The following is a 16,757-nucleotide window of genomic DNA, read 5'->3' as shown; positions in this document are numbered from 1 at the left end:
AATGAAGGGATAGAGGGTCATAAGAAGGCTCAATTGACCATTCCTTGCTTAAATCGTGCCTCGGACCTTGTACTTCCAACTTCCAATATCCAGCCACTCAAAAGTCATACAGCAAAATGAAACTTATACTGGAGTTCACAACATACCAGATTCATAAAATCCTTTTAGTTAAAGTTAGCTATCTTGCCAGTTCCTGAAACCGTTTAAAATGAACTGCTTTTCTCACACCCGTAAAAGTACAAGGATGTTAAGTGCATTATTTTCCAATGATATGATTGACCTTTTTCCCTGCAAAATGAGCCCCTGATGACAGTGTGCCTCCAAGGCTTAGATGTCCTAGGTGCAGAAATCCCAATCCAGTGCCTAAATATGGGGGTTCCCATGTGTTTGTGCATAGCCACCCCAAAGCCCTTTAATGATGGCCACCCTTCAAAGAATAGCAACAGAGAGACTGTAGCAGTTGCTGGATCTGCTTCTGCCATCCCAAATCTGGAAAGGTCTTTGCCACTGCTGAGCTAGTCAGCTTTGGGGAAGTCCCAGCCAGAGCTGTGTATTGGGGACTACTGTCTCGGGCTGTCCTCTCACTCCACAGCACCAAGGTGTGCCAACACGTCTGCCAAGGATGCCCACTGGTGGCTTGTTGGCTTTGGAGAATAATATTTTTAAGGCTCTTGTGAGCTGCTTATGACTGAGTCTTTTTTAAGACATGAAGATAATGAGGTGCTAGCAAACAGTTTTCATTCTTAGTAAGAAAGTCAGTCCTAATTATTTTCAGATATGGACTTACAGGCTGCAACAAGAGAAAGATGCTGAACAGAAAAGCATGGCTAAAAAGGCAAAACTTGCACAATGAAAATTTCATACCAAGTTAAAAACAAAACTTGGTGCAAAGAGTAGCCCACTAGACAGTAAACAAGCAAAAGGACCACAAATGCACAGAGTACTAGGAAAAGAAGAGCAAGAAAGAAAATTAAACATGGAGAGGAGGATTGTTGTCAGCAACTTGAAAATCAAAGCATCATGTAAACAGTCAGCCTACATGACAGAAAAGCCATCTGGCCAACAAACAGCCTCATCACGCTGTTTCTGAGTATCCATCTGATAATAGGTGTGGGGAAGGGATGACTGAAAAATAAGAAAGTAAAATCAGCATCCAATGGGTCCCCAAAAATGACCGATGCTGAAATATCCTCTAAGAACAAAAGACATTGTGCAAATCCCTACATGGCAAAATATCTTTTGTCTGGTACAGGATTTTCCTTGCCCAGCCCATCCAGCAAATAATAGATGGTCAAAGACATTAAGCTACTGCTTTGCTCCCCATTTTACAATTCCCATCAAAAAGAGCTTTCTTCCCTGCCTGTCAACAGCTGCTGAATCTTTATTATGACACAGTGATTTCCAGGGATGTTAATACTCGTTTGTAATGTTTTCCCTACTGGACTGGAGCCAGGTTAAAAATATAACATATATATATATATATGTATTTATGACATATATATATATATATATATTTATCTCAAGAAGCCATTACTGTCTGTCAGTCACCAACTCTTATTCCCTTGGACAGCCAAGGATGAACCGTGCATACAAGACTGTACACACATGAGTTGACATCGAAGGTGCAGAATCCCTAGCAACAGGCTAAAGAGCCTGTGCCGGATCCAAAGCAGAAATGTGGACTACTAATGACAAAAGCAGTATTACTTGTATTTGTCTTTGTATACCTTAAACAAGCCTACTTGTCTCAATTTTTTAAAAATGTTTGCTTTACGAAAACATGATGTAAAACTTAAAAATCACCTTTGATGGCTGCTAAATATCCTCTCAGTTCTCTCTGGAGCCTGGAACCCTCTGCCTGGAAAAGAAAAAAAAAAAAAAAAGCAAGGAAGTGAAAATGCATTTCAGTTATGGTATTGAAAACACATTTCAGTTATATTTTATGCCTTAAAACTTGCATACAGTATGTCAAACTTAACAACAAAAAGCAATTTCAGGAGCTATCTGATGAATAGTGTCACACGTTGCAAGCATGCACAGGTTCATACAGAAAAAGTGGCCTGGCCAAGATGTTATGCATAGTGTATTCTCTAGGCTAAAATTTCTGGGTTTATTTTCTCAGTCATCTGCACAGGGAAGAATTCCAGCCAAAGAAAGACAAGTATATTTTATGGCCAAGGTCCAGTTCAAGTCAGCCTGGCTAATGTCCTCAGCTGAAACACAAAGAAGTATAATCAAGAACAGTGCACCTCCACTGGAAACCACTCAAGTGAGGCCAGTCTAGACTTGCAGAAAATCCATGCCCTTACATAAATGGCTTACTACTTTTGCAAACAGTTTTCCAAGTATTTTAACATTTTAATATTTTGCACCAAATAGCTACTAAAAACCAATAGCATTAGTTATTTTGTTTAGCTTGGCTAGTGCATCTTGCAGTCTGCTGTGAAATCTCAACTGTTTCTTTGGCAAATACATCAAAATTATTTTTCTTTATCTTACACCAACAGCCTTTGAAAAACTCAGAATAGACAAAACAGAATGGGTTGCTTTACTTTATATCTGACTGTATCACAAGTTGGACTTCACAGCTCCTAGGATTTGCAACAAAATCTGTGCTATACTATAGCACATACTTTATTGCTAAAAAGCTGTTGTCCAGGACATCTTCCATAGCCTGAAGATCTTGGAAATGCTCCATGTTTATCAGTTCCCAATATCCTTCAATTTATTTATTTAAGCAGTTAGAAACTATAGGAATATCAGCTTTCAGTCACATTTTCTCACATACAGCTACACCATATGGAAAAATCAGCTGCAAAATATGACTGACTGCTTCGGAGTTTCTCTCATGTTTTTCGTGTGAAAGTCAGAACCCAAAAGGGTGCATGTGTGAATACTTCAGAAGGCAGAGTCTCAACTGGTTTAAGCCGTTATAACTCCACTTAAGTCAAAGGACTTCTGATGTCCATAAAGGATTTGCCATCAGCAACAGCAACGCTCAGGGCATTCAGACACAGAGGATCATAAGAAATTCAGGTTGAAAGGGATCATCTGGGGCTTTGAATCCATCTACCTGCGGCCACATTAAACCCAGATGGTGGCTCTCAAAAACACTCACTTGCCTCACCAGTACACACATTGTAATGCAGATTACGTCCACCAAATTCACTTGCCTCTCCCAGCTCCCTGCAGGGAACTGAAGGCCTTCAGAACTGGATCAAAAACCCCAAATTGCAATGCACTGTGAGAGCAACTCTTTTAATGTCCTGGAAACATTTAAGAATTTAGAAGGTAAAAATGCCTGAGTGGGCTTAGAAAGTAGACTGAATTCACTTTACAGATTCGATGAACAGAAGGTTGCTTTTACAGTGATTTGATCTGAAGTGAAACTCCTTTTTGAACCTAAATCCATTAATCAACTAAATTCTGAGCACGGGAATAGGTCCACCAGGGCGATATCTGAGAAGCTGCTGAGTAACAGCAAGAGCGCAGGAGCACCCAGCCCACGAATCTGCCTCTGGTTTGGGACCGTATTTGATGTTCCAAGGAAAGACAAACCCTTCCCTTGCTTTGGGATCAAAGCTGCATATCAAAGCAGGGGCCAGACAGGCACAGGTTGAGTAATCAGTGGATTAAACCTCAGGCTTAATTACTTATAACACAATAGAAAGTTCTGAAAGTAGTGGTAGCTTGATGTTGTGTCCCTTAAGAAAATATACGTATACATCTTAATACTACTTAGTAAAAAGTACTACCCTAATGCATCGTAACAACACATTTTATCATCCTACATAACATGGTAGCATCCTAACACACTTCAGAAGCTGACTTCTTTCTACTTCTTTCCGTACTAGAATGGGAGGCAGAGAGATGACAGAAGTTGTCTGCTTTCCACGGAGCAAGACATTAAGTGAACAACACTGCCGTAGAGGAAAGACTGAACCTGGGGGCAGAATTTCTCGCTATTGGATCTGAAAAGGAGTATCTGTAAACATGCAGCAGAAAGAGGAGGGAAGTTCCTTTCTATGCACACCAGTCTCCTCCTGGGAGGATCCCTGGTAATCTGAGAAGTCACATGAAGGTATAGAAATGATCTTTGGCCTGAGCACTTGTGGTAAAAATGGGAAGTAGATACAGCAACTTGATTCTTCATCATGGTCCAGCTTAACAGGTGCCCATACAATAACAATTTTTAGTTACTAAAGAATTTCTGATGTTTCAGGTGCAGCAAAGCACTGCTGGAAGGCTCAGAACCCTGTTAGGTGCCCTCATGTCCAGTAAAATGTCTGTATTTACTAACACGCATGCAGTTTTGTCAATAGCACAACTAGCACACCACAAGTGGCATGTCAGGGACACACATTGCTCAAACACTATGCTTATAACTTTACTGCTGTGTAGTTTTACAACTGGTACCCTAAACCACTATGAGATCTATTGTGGTTGATTAGCATTATGCATTATCAGCAACTGCTGCTCAGGAAAATGTATAAGAAAAAGTCAAAGCAGTAAAACACGATGCAACTATTTTGCCATATGTGCTGTTATGAATTCTGACAATTCATTCAAAAGAATAATTTTAACAGGCATCTCCTTCAGTCTGGGTTATTAACAGGCCACAAACCACTGAAATATCTAAGCAGCATAGAGCCATATGAATTTTCCCTCATTAGCAAATCTTGTATGAGATGTGACATTAAAGCATGCATGTGCAAGGGCCAGCTCCCACTGAATTTGAGAGATAATATCTCAGTTTCAATGGCAACAGAATTAGACCTTTCTATAAAATACCAGAAATAAAAAATTGCATCAAAAGTCCTCAGCCCTGTGAATTCAGCAAAACGTACCTCTGGTCTACACATTTTGCTATAGCAAACTCACTATTAGTGAAGATAGATATACTTTTACCACCTAACAGACTAATTAATATTCACAGGATGAAAATACTGCATTGCTGGCTCTGCACATCTTGCAAACTGTGACATGCAGGTTTTAAAAAGCACTGTTTTAAAGCTTGCTACATATTTAATATTGCCCCTTCTTGATGTTTACTGACACACTCTTTCTCCTTTCTGGTCTATCAGATGAAAGCATCTGGTGGCTCTGAAACCGCTGCTCCAAGTATCTTCATTAAGGCCATCCATTTTGTTAACCAAGATGCAGTTTCTCAAAGGAGAATGAAAAGTAGGTGTCATTTTGCAGATGTTGTGCTCCTCTGAAATGAGATTTCCCAAGACAGCACTAATGCTTTCTTTACCATTTCATAATTTCTTTTATTTGTTCTACATGAGGCAGCAAAATGAGTCAGAGTTTCATAATATGCAAGAAAACTCCAGTGAGAAATCTCAATAGCATACTTAATAGCAAACTTCTCGCAGTCGGGTTGTTTGATAACAGCAGGCATGTTCTCACCAGACTCCAGCACCAGAAATCAGTGCTCTTAGCTCACCTGGTCAAACTCAACATATAAATTACCAAAAATCTGTCAGGCAATCCTGTTAAACTGCACATAAGAGCAAGGGAGGCATGCTAACAACCCAAAACAACATCCCTCATTAGGAAAATCAACTCAGCTCTCCACAGTGATGTCCCAAACAACAACTTGTTACTCTGAACAGCTTAGCATGCAGTCAGTGTCACTGCCAGTTCCCCTTTTTGACTCTCTGGTCTTATTACATGGTCAGTATTATGTAGCTGGTAAAAACACATGCACCCAGTGAGATAAGGAGGCTCAGTGTTTCAGGATCTTGTCATCTACAGCCACAGATCTTACACACTTTTACAGCAGCATTAGGCCTTTTCAGTACTACTGATTCTTGTGTATGTTTAGTTTTGGTTTTCTTTTCAAAGACTAGTAATTAAGAATATCTTAGCACTGGAATTAAGACAATGAGAGCCACAGCACTGTTGGCTGTAAGACTGACAAGACTTACAAAAACTTAATGACTAAAACCATAAAAAACATGGTTTCTGTCTTACCAGCTTTTGCTTCCTGATGCATTAGAAAAATCACTGCCTCTACTCAGAAATTAAAGGCCACCTTCCCTCCATGAAAGCTGGAATTGCATGACCTATTTGCCAGGCATCATTTATTCCAGGCAGAACAGAAGAGTTTGATTTTTCTATCATGTCACATACAGGATGTAAACACAATACATCTTTACAGGAAATGTCAGCCCAGCATGTGCTTGATACCAAAACCAAATTAATCACTCCACTTAGCAAGAGTCAAGAGCACTGTCAATGCTGAACCTGGAGCATAGGTTAATTAATAACCTGCCCCACAGAAATGCATACCAGATAATTATTAATGCAGCTCTAAGTCTTATACTGCAATTTTGTCATTCCATTGCTAAGGGACAGAGCTCAAAAGAAAGCATTTTCTGTATCACCTAGAAGACATCCTTTATTGTAATGTGCACTTATTAGCCACAACGTAAAGCAGCACTGTCTCTCTGTTCGCAAGCACTTTAGGTAGTATTTACTGGTAGGCCTTTTAGGGAACTCAGAAGTATGAATGCAAAGGACTACTGCATTAAGAAAAGCTTAACAAAATAAGAGGCTATTGGGACAAATCCATAATTCAGTATGAAATATATCTGTGTACCAGAGTACCCTATTTTACCATTTCTCAGTTTCCTTATGGTTCCTAGAACTCTCTCCCAAATTTTGGAATCTTTTTCATAAAGAAATACATTTCTTCTTCTCTCTTTCTACAAGCTGTAAGAGACTTGGGTTTTGAATTGTTTTGTCTAGTGCATCACTTGAAAAAAGTTGGATTTGCAAACTTCTCTGGAAACACAGAGGTTTTTGGCATCCCAGTACCTAGAAAAATTTGTGGTCCAGCCACAAAGAAGGCTCAAGAGTAAGAATTTCATCATGCTAGTTATTAAGTACCATGATGAGTTGAAGTAAACTGCATCGAATCAAACAGTCTCCTCAGACAATTTGATCTAGTCCAAAAAGTAGGAATTCTAAAGGTAAGAACCAGCAAGCTCTGCTCTGTGTTAGTAGTGACTCCCTGTAGCCAGGTGAGAAAGCTCAGTGTCTGCAGTGATGCTTAGCTAACTAAATAACCCTTTTACTGAACCAATGGTCTCTGTTTCAGATGAGGACTGACCAGAAAACATTTGGCACCTTCCTCAATGAAATTCCAACCTTCTTGCCTCACAACTAAAGCTCTCCCTCCCCGAGCTAGATCCTACCTTCATACCTATTACATCTTCCTACAAGCATACTCATGTCCTCAAGTAGGGCCCAGACTAATGGTTTTAATGAAAATTTGGGGTGTGCAAAGAGAGCAACTGCAGAGTCTACAAGTCTATGGCTAAAAGTAATCTATACACACTAAATGTCGAGCTACTTTCTGAACATGTACTTGGCCTCTGTTTATGTGTATAGCTGCATATCCCTAACAATATTCTTAAATAACATATATAAGCTATGCATTAACAGGTCTGGTAGAAAACTGTCCAGAACTGTCTGCTGTGAACTGCAACATGTTCAATCCATGTGTTAAATCCCATAGCTGGGCTATGTCAGCTATCCCCAGGGTTAGTAATCCCAAAGGCTTCCTGAAGAAACATATACCAGTCTGCTTTAAAAAATAGTCAGAAATAACTTGATCATTCAACTGCACTGCCTGGGAGAAAACAATTAGCACCATTACTAAAGCTGCAGAGGCATAATAGTTTATATCCAAGGGGCAATCAAAATCAGCCCAGTGTGACAATGGTTTAGACTTTAGATTTGGAGCAATCAATAGGCAGAATCAAAAAACCATAACATCGGATCAGCTGCTCTGTCCTTTGAAGTGAGGAATTAGTTGGAATAGATTTGGGCTGTTCCTGCAGAGATAATTTTGTAGCATGAAACAGAGGGTCTCACCTTCCTGGGTATTCTGCCTGATTGGAAATTAATGAGGTTGAGATGAGATTTAATGGTACACTAAGTTTCTTCTTGCCTTGGGAAAAATGGTCCCTCAGACATAAGATAATTATTAAACATACATTTCAGGATGAAATGGTAAACAGCAGAGAAATCCCTCCAATAGCCCCCCAAATACTTTGCACATTCTATTGCTTGTATTGGGCTTAGTGGTCATCCAGTATCTGAAGTACGCTTTGGGACTGCCCCTGCAAAGATGCCTGCCAGATGCAGTCCCCCTGAGTGCAAACACTTCTTGGCTCGCAGAAAACAGCTCCCTCCCACTGGTCTAGATTGTGTTTTCCTGTGTCCGGTTTACTTCAAAGTATCTATCAGGGACAGCATTTGGCAACACCTTTGTTTAGCAAAGGAGTCTCCTATGGACAGAGCTGTATTGAACCAACAATATGTTGTAGCTTAACAAGTATCAAGAATGCCCTGCAGTTTAGTATGAGATTTCACAGACAACCGAGGAAATCTGAGTTATCAGCTAAGGAGAAATAGTGTCTCCCATTCAGAGTAATTTTAAAGCTCAGACTTTTTGTTTACTGCCTGGATTCTTTTCTCCATCTCAAGCCCACATACAAGATCAGTAAAATGAAGGCATCTAAAGGGAGGACATAAGGTAGGTTTAAAGATGGTCAGAAAAATATATGGAATACCTAATAATTCCTAGAGAAAAGAAGGTGTTGCAGAACACAGATTGAATTTCATGTGATTATAATACATATTGAAGCTCCCCTTCTTCATCATGTCCTTTTTTCAGCTCCAGATTAAGACACCTATCACTATCTACATGAGTTGAGTGCCTCTCTTCATCTTAGGGCCAATGTAGATCTCTTCAGTGCAACCTGTGGAGTCAGGAGGGCAATTAAGATAAACCTATAGTCAAAGCCATTCACTCAGCATAGCTGTCTAGTGCCATTTGTGATACATCCACAAATGGCAAATGCGACTGGTCCTAAGGGACCTGCCAGCTTTGTTGAACAGCATTTGGAAGCCAGGGAGGACACACTAGGGCCTCCCAAGTGGCAACAGATGCCAACATTTAGACAACTGACTCACAGCCCTCACTCACAGCAGCTGCTCAACTCAGTTGGTGGGGCTGTGCCAGGAGCCACGAGTGACCCCAGCACAGGCCATGCCCTCACTGATGGTTCTGCAGGGGCTGGGCTGGGCAGGCAGAGCCAAGGCTTGGTAAGAGGCTTCACTGACACCCCCCCGACCTAGCGAGACTTTGAACCAGGTCCAGGGTCTGTCTGGGAGATCTAGATGGGAGCAGCAGGAGATGCAGCTGAAGCACGGGTCCCCTAGGCATGGGGAGCAGCCTATGACATGGCTTAGGGAGGGACTGTGTGCCCAGGGCTGAGCTAAAATGGGACTCCTAGGCCCATGTGCAGGGTTAGGGGTCCCAGATGGGGCTGATCAGAGCCATTAAGGACCACAGATGCCCCCAAGGAACTGATGGGTTTCTGTCTTGGCCCTTCAGACCACACTGCCCAGTTCAGCACAAGTGTCCAGGGAGACCCAACTCAAGCACAGACACCCACATTCAGGTGTCGTAATCTGGAACTGGATCACTCCCCAGGGGCAGGGTTCAGCTGCCAAAACACATGTGTCTGTTGCCCCTGGAGATGCCACAGGGTTCTCAAGAGGACCACAGAGCCAGCAGGTATGATACAGGACTGTGGCCAAACTCATGTGCCTCTGCCTGGAGCAACAGCTGGAGGCCAGGTGGGACACCTTGAGGCACATCTGTTGCCTATGCATAAGTGGTGAAACTCATCTTGGGTATCTTGACTCATGCATAAATTTTAAGAAATCAGTGGCACATCTGATGCAAAAAAGAGCACTTCAATAAATGTTAATTGTCTCACAGAACACTTGTTGTGCCACAGCTGTAAGGCAGCTAAGCATGCTTGCAGGAAATGAAGACCTGGCCAGGATAAACCTTTTCAGGACCCCTAACAATTACACCCAAGGAGCAGCTTTTACTGTGAGGCCCACATTAAGTAAAGCAGTCCACAGAGGCAGGTTCTGCTCACTCAACAACAGCAAAAAAAGACTCTTCATTTTCACCTAATTCTATAAATCAACAACAACAGCACTTGAGGTTTTGCTTTATTCTGACAACATGTCATGGGCAGCTGCTTTTGTAGTAGCAACTGCTATATCTCAGTGTGTACATATACAATACATAATGTCAATAAAATAAGTCTCATAACTACATATGGAAAAGTAATGAGAGGTAAATATGCATACACATTAAATAGAATATTGAGCTCTTACAAAAATGAAGCAAGCACTGTGAGTCACTAAAATACACTTGGGGATAAGGGAATTTCCACTTCCTGTCAAAAAAAAAGAAAGTGTAAGATGCAGTTGCATGAACAACAGAATAGAGATGAAATTTCAGGTAAGTCCCCAATGGACTTGATATTTTCACAGTCGAGAGAAATATGCAGGAATTGCCTTTTTCCCCCCCCCTCTCTGAACTTCAGGGTCAATTAAGAGGCTGAGCACATCCACAATTAGCTGTGCAGAGAGAACTGTTTAAGCCTCAAGAAATTTCTTGCAATACACTGAAAATCTGTGTCATCCTGTGTCATATATGAGTTTATATATGTTTTGTTTGTTCCATACGTTTTGATTTAGGGTGGCAATTTTCAGTTTACAACTTAAATGGAAGTTGAATAACAGCTGTATTCACTGTTAAAAATCTAAATGTTTTTACTGTTGGTTTCAGCTGCAGCAGCTTACTGCTTCTGATAGGGAAAGTCCTGAGGCTTTACAAAGCCACTTTGCTCTGTTCTCTCCAGACATGGGATGACTCAGTTTCTCCATGGTGATTCATCTGAGTAATTCAACTCGGGGTTGTCAAGTCCAGAAGGGGCTCTTATCCAGCAGTATTTAGAAAGAGATGGGAACAGATCACTGGGGAGTCTAAATGAGCTTTTCCTACAGATAGATCTGCTGGACGTATCCTTACACATAGCCTTCTGCTGAGTTTGGTACATACCCACCATCCAATCTGCTGTTCAGGCAAGGAATAGCATGTTAAGGTTTCAGTTTTTCAGTTACCTGTTTCCTAGGTAATGAGCACTATGCTCCTTCTCTTTCCTTTCTCTATCCTTTCCCTGAGCTGAACTGGGAGTCCTCATTTATTATCTTTGGAGAGTATCAATAAAAAGATGATTCTATACTTAAGACCAGTTGACCTCCCAAGTGTTGCAGGCTTAATAAGGTAGTGGGACAAGAAAAATAGACCATTTTCACAGCTTTCAGCTTACCAGGATCCCCAGAGCCCATGTGGCACTAGCTGCTACAAACAACTTACAAAGACACAGAACTGAAGTAACAGTCTTCCTCAAAACCAAATGCAGGTAGGTGAGATGGCCAGGAAACAGCCAAACCACTGCTAAGTGAGATTGCAAGAAAAAAAGTAAAGGTTGGACCTTCTCTCAAACTGCCTCTGCCATAGAAAGGCCTTGTTAGGTCAGCAACAACCACGGAGACAAATAATCCTGGAGGGAACTGCAAAAGATGGGACAGCCTCTAACAGGGGCAGTTCTGCTTGCAAGCCACCTGAATGGCCTACATCAACAGTTCGGTGGACCTAAGCACAAGGATCAATCACCCAGACTGCCATTTTATTAAAATCTAGAATTTAAATTTTTCTTTTTCTAAAGGCTCTACCGTTGCAGAGATAACTGTGAAAGCAGGACTGAATGTAAATCAAGAAGAGATAGCTGCCTGAGTTCACAGAAGACAGCAGTTCTGCAAGGTATTAATCAGTGAGAGTGATAATTCAGATGCACATTGTAATGCTTCATATCTTTGCATTGCTGGTAAGTTGTAGATCAAAGTATGGACAAAACTAAGAGAATTTAAGCAATTTTTATGCTTCTTATTGGTGAACATGGCAGAAACAGTGCTTCTGCAGCATTTTTTCCCACAACAGAACTCTTTGGGAGCAAGCCCAGCAGGGCACAGTAAGCACGTGTGATTATTTTCATAAATGTACAAACAGTTTCTCTCATTTGGTGTGCCAGTGGACCTAGCCTAATCTGCATGTGCCCCTCAAGAGAGCTGCAGTAGTTCCCTCTGCGCTCACTCCCTACCCAATTCCTCCCATGGCCCCAAGTCACATTCGCATCCAGATTTAGCATCCAGTTCCTGCAGAGTCCTTGACAGTTTATTACTGCCTCTCTGTATATCAAAGAAGGAGGAAATAAAAAGGAAGCGATGCTAAGATCCTCCTTAGCCCTTAGCAAGACTTTCAGCTGAAAATCACCATTATGGAAAATTCTTGGTAAAGGACAGAAAAAACAAATACTTGAAACATAATTTTGCTTAAAAAGATATTTTTTTCTCTTTCATATCTCTTTAATTTCACTCAGAATTTTTAGCTAAAAAAAATATCCCACAAAACCCTGTTTCTTCATGGGGATGCTCCAGCTGCTCCTTTTGCACCCAGTAAGAACCTTACAGATGCACCTTAGTTCTAGTAACAGTTACTAGCTGTGCAAACAGCTGGGATATCGACAGCAAGGATAAGCAGCAACATAAGGACAATCAAGAAGAAAGAAATGCTCCATTGATATCCCAGCGTACTTGGAAAAGAGGAAGGGGAAGAAAAGGGAAAATATAACATCTCTGCAGGTTTTCAAAGCTTCTGAATGCTTCTTCAGGCCTATTAAATCCCACCATCTTCCTGACCTCGAGAAATTTGAGGGAGGAACCACCCTCCTCAGAGAAACAGATTCTCTTACTTCCCATAATTTTCATCTTTGGGGAAGAGCGCAGATCTACACAACAGCCCAGTGGCTCCTGAAACCTCCCTCCCTTCTACGCTGAGAGAGGAAAATAAAGGCTAAGTGACCACAAGATGCGGAAGAGTTAATAAGCACCCCAGCCGTCAGGATGCAGGGTTTGTGTTTACATGGAAAGGACAGAAGTCCATGTGCCGGATAGGACTGATTCAGGGCAGAAATTGCAATTTTTGACATGAGCCAATTTTTACATTGTGTAAAATGTGTGGGAGTAGTTCTCTCACCCTCCAGTGCCTTTCTATATAAGCTCTAAATGATAGCTCACAAAGATGACAGATACCTCAGTTCATCCTTACATAACACGACTATTTTCTTGGTGGCATTAATGCGGCTCATGGTAGGCATTAATTTGTACTAGAAAGCTACTATATAATTAATTGCAATTAATCACCTCAGAGCCAAAAAGTCTGTCCAACAAAGCAAGGAGTAACTGAGGTTAGAATTTAGGATGGTGTTGGGAGTAGATTATAAACTCTTCGGGGCACCTTTGTTTTCACGTGTTGTGTTTACAACGTCAAGAGTAATTGAGTGCTGCTCCCCAGTAGTGCTTCATCAGCACTGCCACCAGAGCCCCCTGCACAGACGGGGAGCGTAACAACACAGAGCAATCTGAAATTATTCATCTATTCACTTCATATAACACCGGTATTATTATACACCACTGATGAAAGCAATCTACAAAATGAAACCAAAGAAATACATCTCTTCTTCGTAAGAAGGCAACTACAAAGCTGCATTTAGTTGGGGTTGGGTTCTATTCTCAGTTACGCTGTTGAAAATGTGCTGTCATTGCTGATACCAAACGGTTTGAGCATGATGGTGTTATATATGATTACAATATCTCCTTTTATTATGAGCACATTTCTTAGCCCTCTGCATGCACAAATCCAACCGTTCTTTGCTTGAAAATAGCAGAACAAAATCTTACATCTCCCACCCCCCAAAATAATCTTCTTACCTGTTACCCTGTAACACCTTCTTCAAAATCAGCAAGTTCAAATACCCCGCATTCTTCTTAAGACACAATTAAAGAAACTGAAAAAGTAACTGACCTCTTGCCGTTTGAAATTTTGAACGTATTCTTCAAACTGTTCATCTTTTGTTTCATCTGCTTTTCCTAGTTTTTGAAGTACCTACATTGAAAAAAAAAGAAAAAGGAATAAGTTAATATTTATGTTACAAAACAAAAATGCTGCTACTTTCAACACTTCTGTTCTTGCAGCTAAGCTTAAATGGCATTTTACTTTTGGGGTTGTTGCATGTACTACTGTTTCTGAAGTTCACACAGGAAACCATTTTGTCAAAATAAAAAGGATAAAAGCAGGAGTATGGTGTGTGTATGTGTGTGTGGAAATACACTTCAAAGTATGGAGTCCTTGGGGGGTATGGTCTTTTTTAATGAAGCAACTTTTCTTTTAGCAAAGAATCCCAGGGAAGCAAAGAAGCTTCAAAGCAAGGAAGAATGAGAGAAATTTGCTGGCACTGCAAGTTATCCTCCCTTTCAGACAGAGAAAGGAAAAAAAAAAGAGAAATGTCATTAGGTTTTTCTTCTGTTTATGGCTCATTACATTGAACGGTATTAACATTATCTTTATCCATATGATTTTCAACATGAAGTCATAGAGAATAAAGAACTGTAAGGCTGCATGAGAAATTGGTACAGCTGATGTGTATTTAAAACTTCTACTGGGGTTCATATTTGCTCCCCTCATTAATTCAGAAGTGGATTGTCATCCACTAGATAATAAATATACTATAATATGTCAGCAGTTAGGGCTATTCATGTGATAGCAATCTCAAAAGTAATTTGACACAGCTACACTTTACACTGTATTTAACTACAATAAATGCACCCTATTATTAAATCCCAGCACTATCCATTCATTTTAATATTGAAGTATTACACATAGCTGCAAATAGGCTTCACCCTTCTTGTCAAGCAACCCCCAAATCTTTATAGAGCACTTCTATGTGGGATGAACCATCTCACACAGTGTCTTCAGATTGGTCTCCCATGACAAATTGACCAAACTTTCCATTTTTACAGGAAAAAAAAAACCACAAACAAATGAAAAAAAAACCCAACACCACAAAATAGAAATAGTAGCAATTAACTGTTACTATGAGTAAACATATAAACATCACCACCTATTTTTCTCAAAACAAAGACTGTACAGCTCCAGTTCTGCCATATTCTCTCTCTGACCACCTGCCTGTCCCAACCCCAGCCAGCCCTGCACCATAAAACCAGGCTGCACAAAGGGGTGGCAAGCATTGCCACAGTGGAAACTGAGGGTCAAGATGATCATGAAGGTGATGCAACACTACCTGTGGACCTGGCATGTGGAACTTCAAGGAACTTTTGATGTATCTATTGCAGAAAGACAGAAAGAATGACATCAGAGAGGAAAAAAAGGCAAAGACCAGCCTTTTGCAGCCGATAGCTATCTTTCAGCTTTTCATTTCCCCTGCTCATTTGGGCATTATGGGTTGCTTTTAAGCCTGCTGACTAGTCCCAAAGACCTCATACACTCTCATCACCAACCTCTTCATAAAATATTAAAAAGTATCATAGATGGTTTTACAAAGGAATAATTTAATTTAACATTTCAAATCATCACAGGCCTTCACATTGCTCCTTGTCACCAATGAGCCAAACATCTGCCTTCAACTGTGGCACGACTTTGATTCACACCAGGAGGCTCTCTGAAAATCCAACATTTCCTTTTCAAAGAGGTGGCTGCCAGCTAAGCCTCCTGACCACAGCAATACATTCAAATCAAGTTCAGAGGAACAAGCAGCAGGCACATTAACTGTAGCCTGAGTGATTCATAACACAGGTAACAAACCACTGCAAGAATGGTTGTCACGACAAACTCTTTTCTCTTTCCCAAAAAATCAATGGCACACATCTATGCCTCCAGATGTGCACTCAGACCCAATAGCGCAAGGCTCAGAAGGGAACAACCTACCTATTACAGTATCTACCTCCTATGGTTTGGTGTTTTTTTATCCTATCTCCAACTTTCAATTTTTCTACAGGTATTTAGCTGAACTGAGACTAAGATGCGGGGTTAGAATTTGGCCTCTGCAAACACCACCCCTAATCTTAATCCAGGGTTACATCAAATAACCATTAATAACATAGCTTCCCAATTTTCCTAATCCTAACCCAAACCAGAACTACAGATACATCACGTGGTTGGAACTAGGAGTTCCAAGCCAGAGGCTTGGCATCAGCTAAAGATACTTGCCCTCATGGAAATCCTGCAGCCCATGCCATACACACAGATAACTGGGGTTCATTTACTCTTCCTAAATGCAATCCTAATCCTAACTCCACAATTCTATAGAATAGAATAGCGGAGCAGACTGGGGCTAGAATAAACTACTCCTCACAGGTCCCTTTAGATCCCATTCACATAGCCTCAAGGAGCACTGAAGGTGTAGCTCAGCCTTTTACAACCAACCTAATTGTGATTACAACTTTACCACTGGTAGTCTAAATAGAGAGGTGACCAGACTGAAGGTAAGTCTTAGAAACTGATCTACCTTTCAGCACTTATTTGTGCACTTCTGTCTCAAAGTGGAAGTCTCTTGTCAACAGAAGTCTGTAGTTTGTAGTTTATTTTTGCTCAGTTTGATCACCACCTACAGGGTGTCTTTGAGGTATGGTTAAGGCCAGATGAAGGCTTGTCTACACTACACATGGGTTCCTCTAACTCCAGCCCCTCTTGTGGACAGGCTGAAATAAATTTTAGACACATTGTTCATCTTGTTATATAGAGTACCTGGGTCAAGATTAGAGTCAGGGTCTGGTTTAGGGCTCGGGTTAGGAAAAGGCAAGTAGACAGCCTACTAGCATTAGGTTTAGATATTGGTCAAGAGAAAATAGACTCAAAACGCCCACGTTACTGGAAAGCATCTGATGGCCCTTAAAGGTAAAATGAAGGCTGTGCTCAGGAGCAGCAAGTGCCTAACCTCCCCCTTAAGCCTCAG

General features: G+C 40.9%; 1 protein-coding gene across 14 annotated transcripts in view; it reads right to left on the bottom strand.

Annotated features, from left to right (window-relative positions):
• AMPH (amphiphysin) overlaps positions 1–16,757 on the bottom strand; it is a 105,033-nt gene that overhangs the window by 50,787 nt on the left and 37,489 nt on the right. For 13 of the 14 annotated variants that reach the window (XM_030009355.1, XM_030009350.1, XM_030009356.1 and 10 more), the window contains exons 2-3: positions 13,811–13,891; positions 1,804–1,858 (exon numbers count right to left, since the gene is read on the bottom strand). In XM_030009355.1, coding sequence (XP_029865215.1) covers positions 1,804–1,858; positions 13,811–13,891 — 136 coding nt within the window. Of the gene's footprint in view, positions 1–1,803; positions 1,859–13,810; positions 13,892–15,086; positions 15,117–16,757 lie in introns of those variants that run through there. The other variant, XM_030009354.1, reaches the window with a different exon arrangement.

The sequence above is a fragment of the Aquila chrysaetos genome, chromosome 3, assembly GCF_900496995.4.
Source record: "Aquila chrysaetos chrysaetos chromosome 3, bAquChr1.4, whole genome shotgun sequence".
Taxonomy (NCBI): Eukaryota; Metazoa; Chordata; class Aves; order Accipitriformes; family Accipitridae; genus Aquila; species Aquila chrysaetos.
This window is presented reverse-complemented; position numbering and strand designations above follow the sequence as displayed.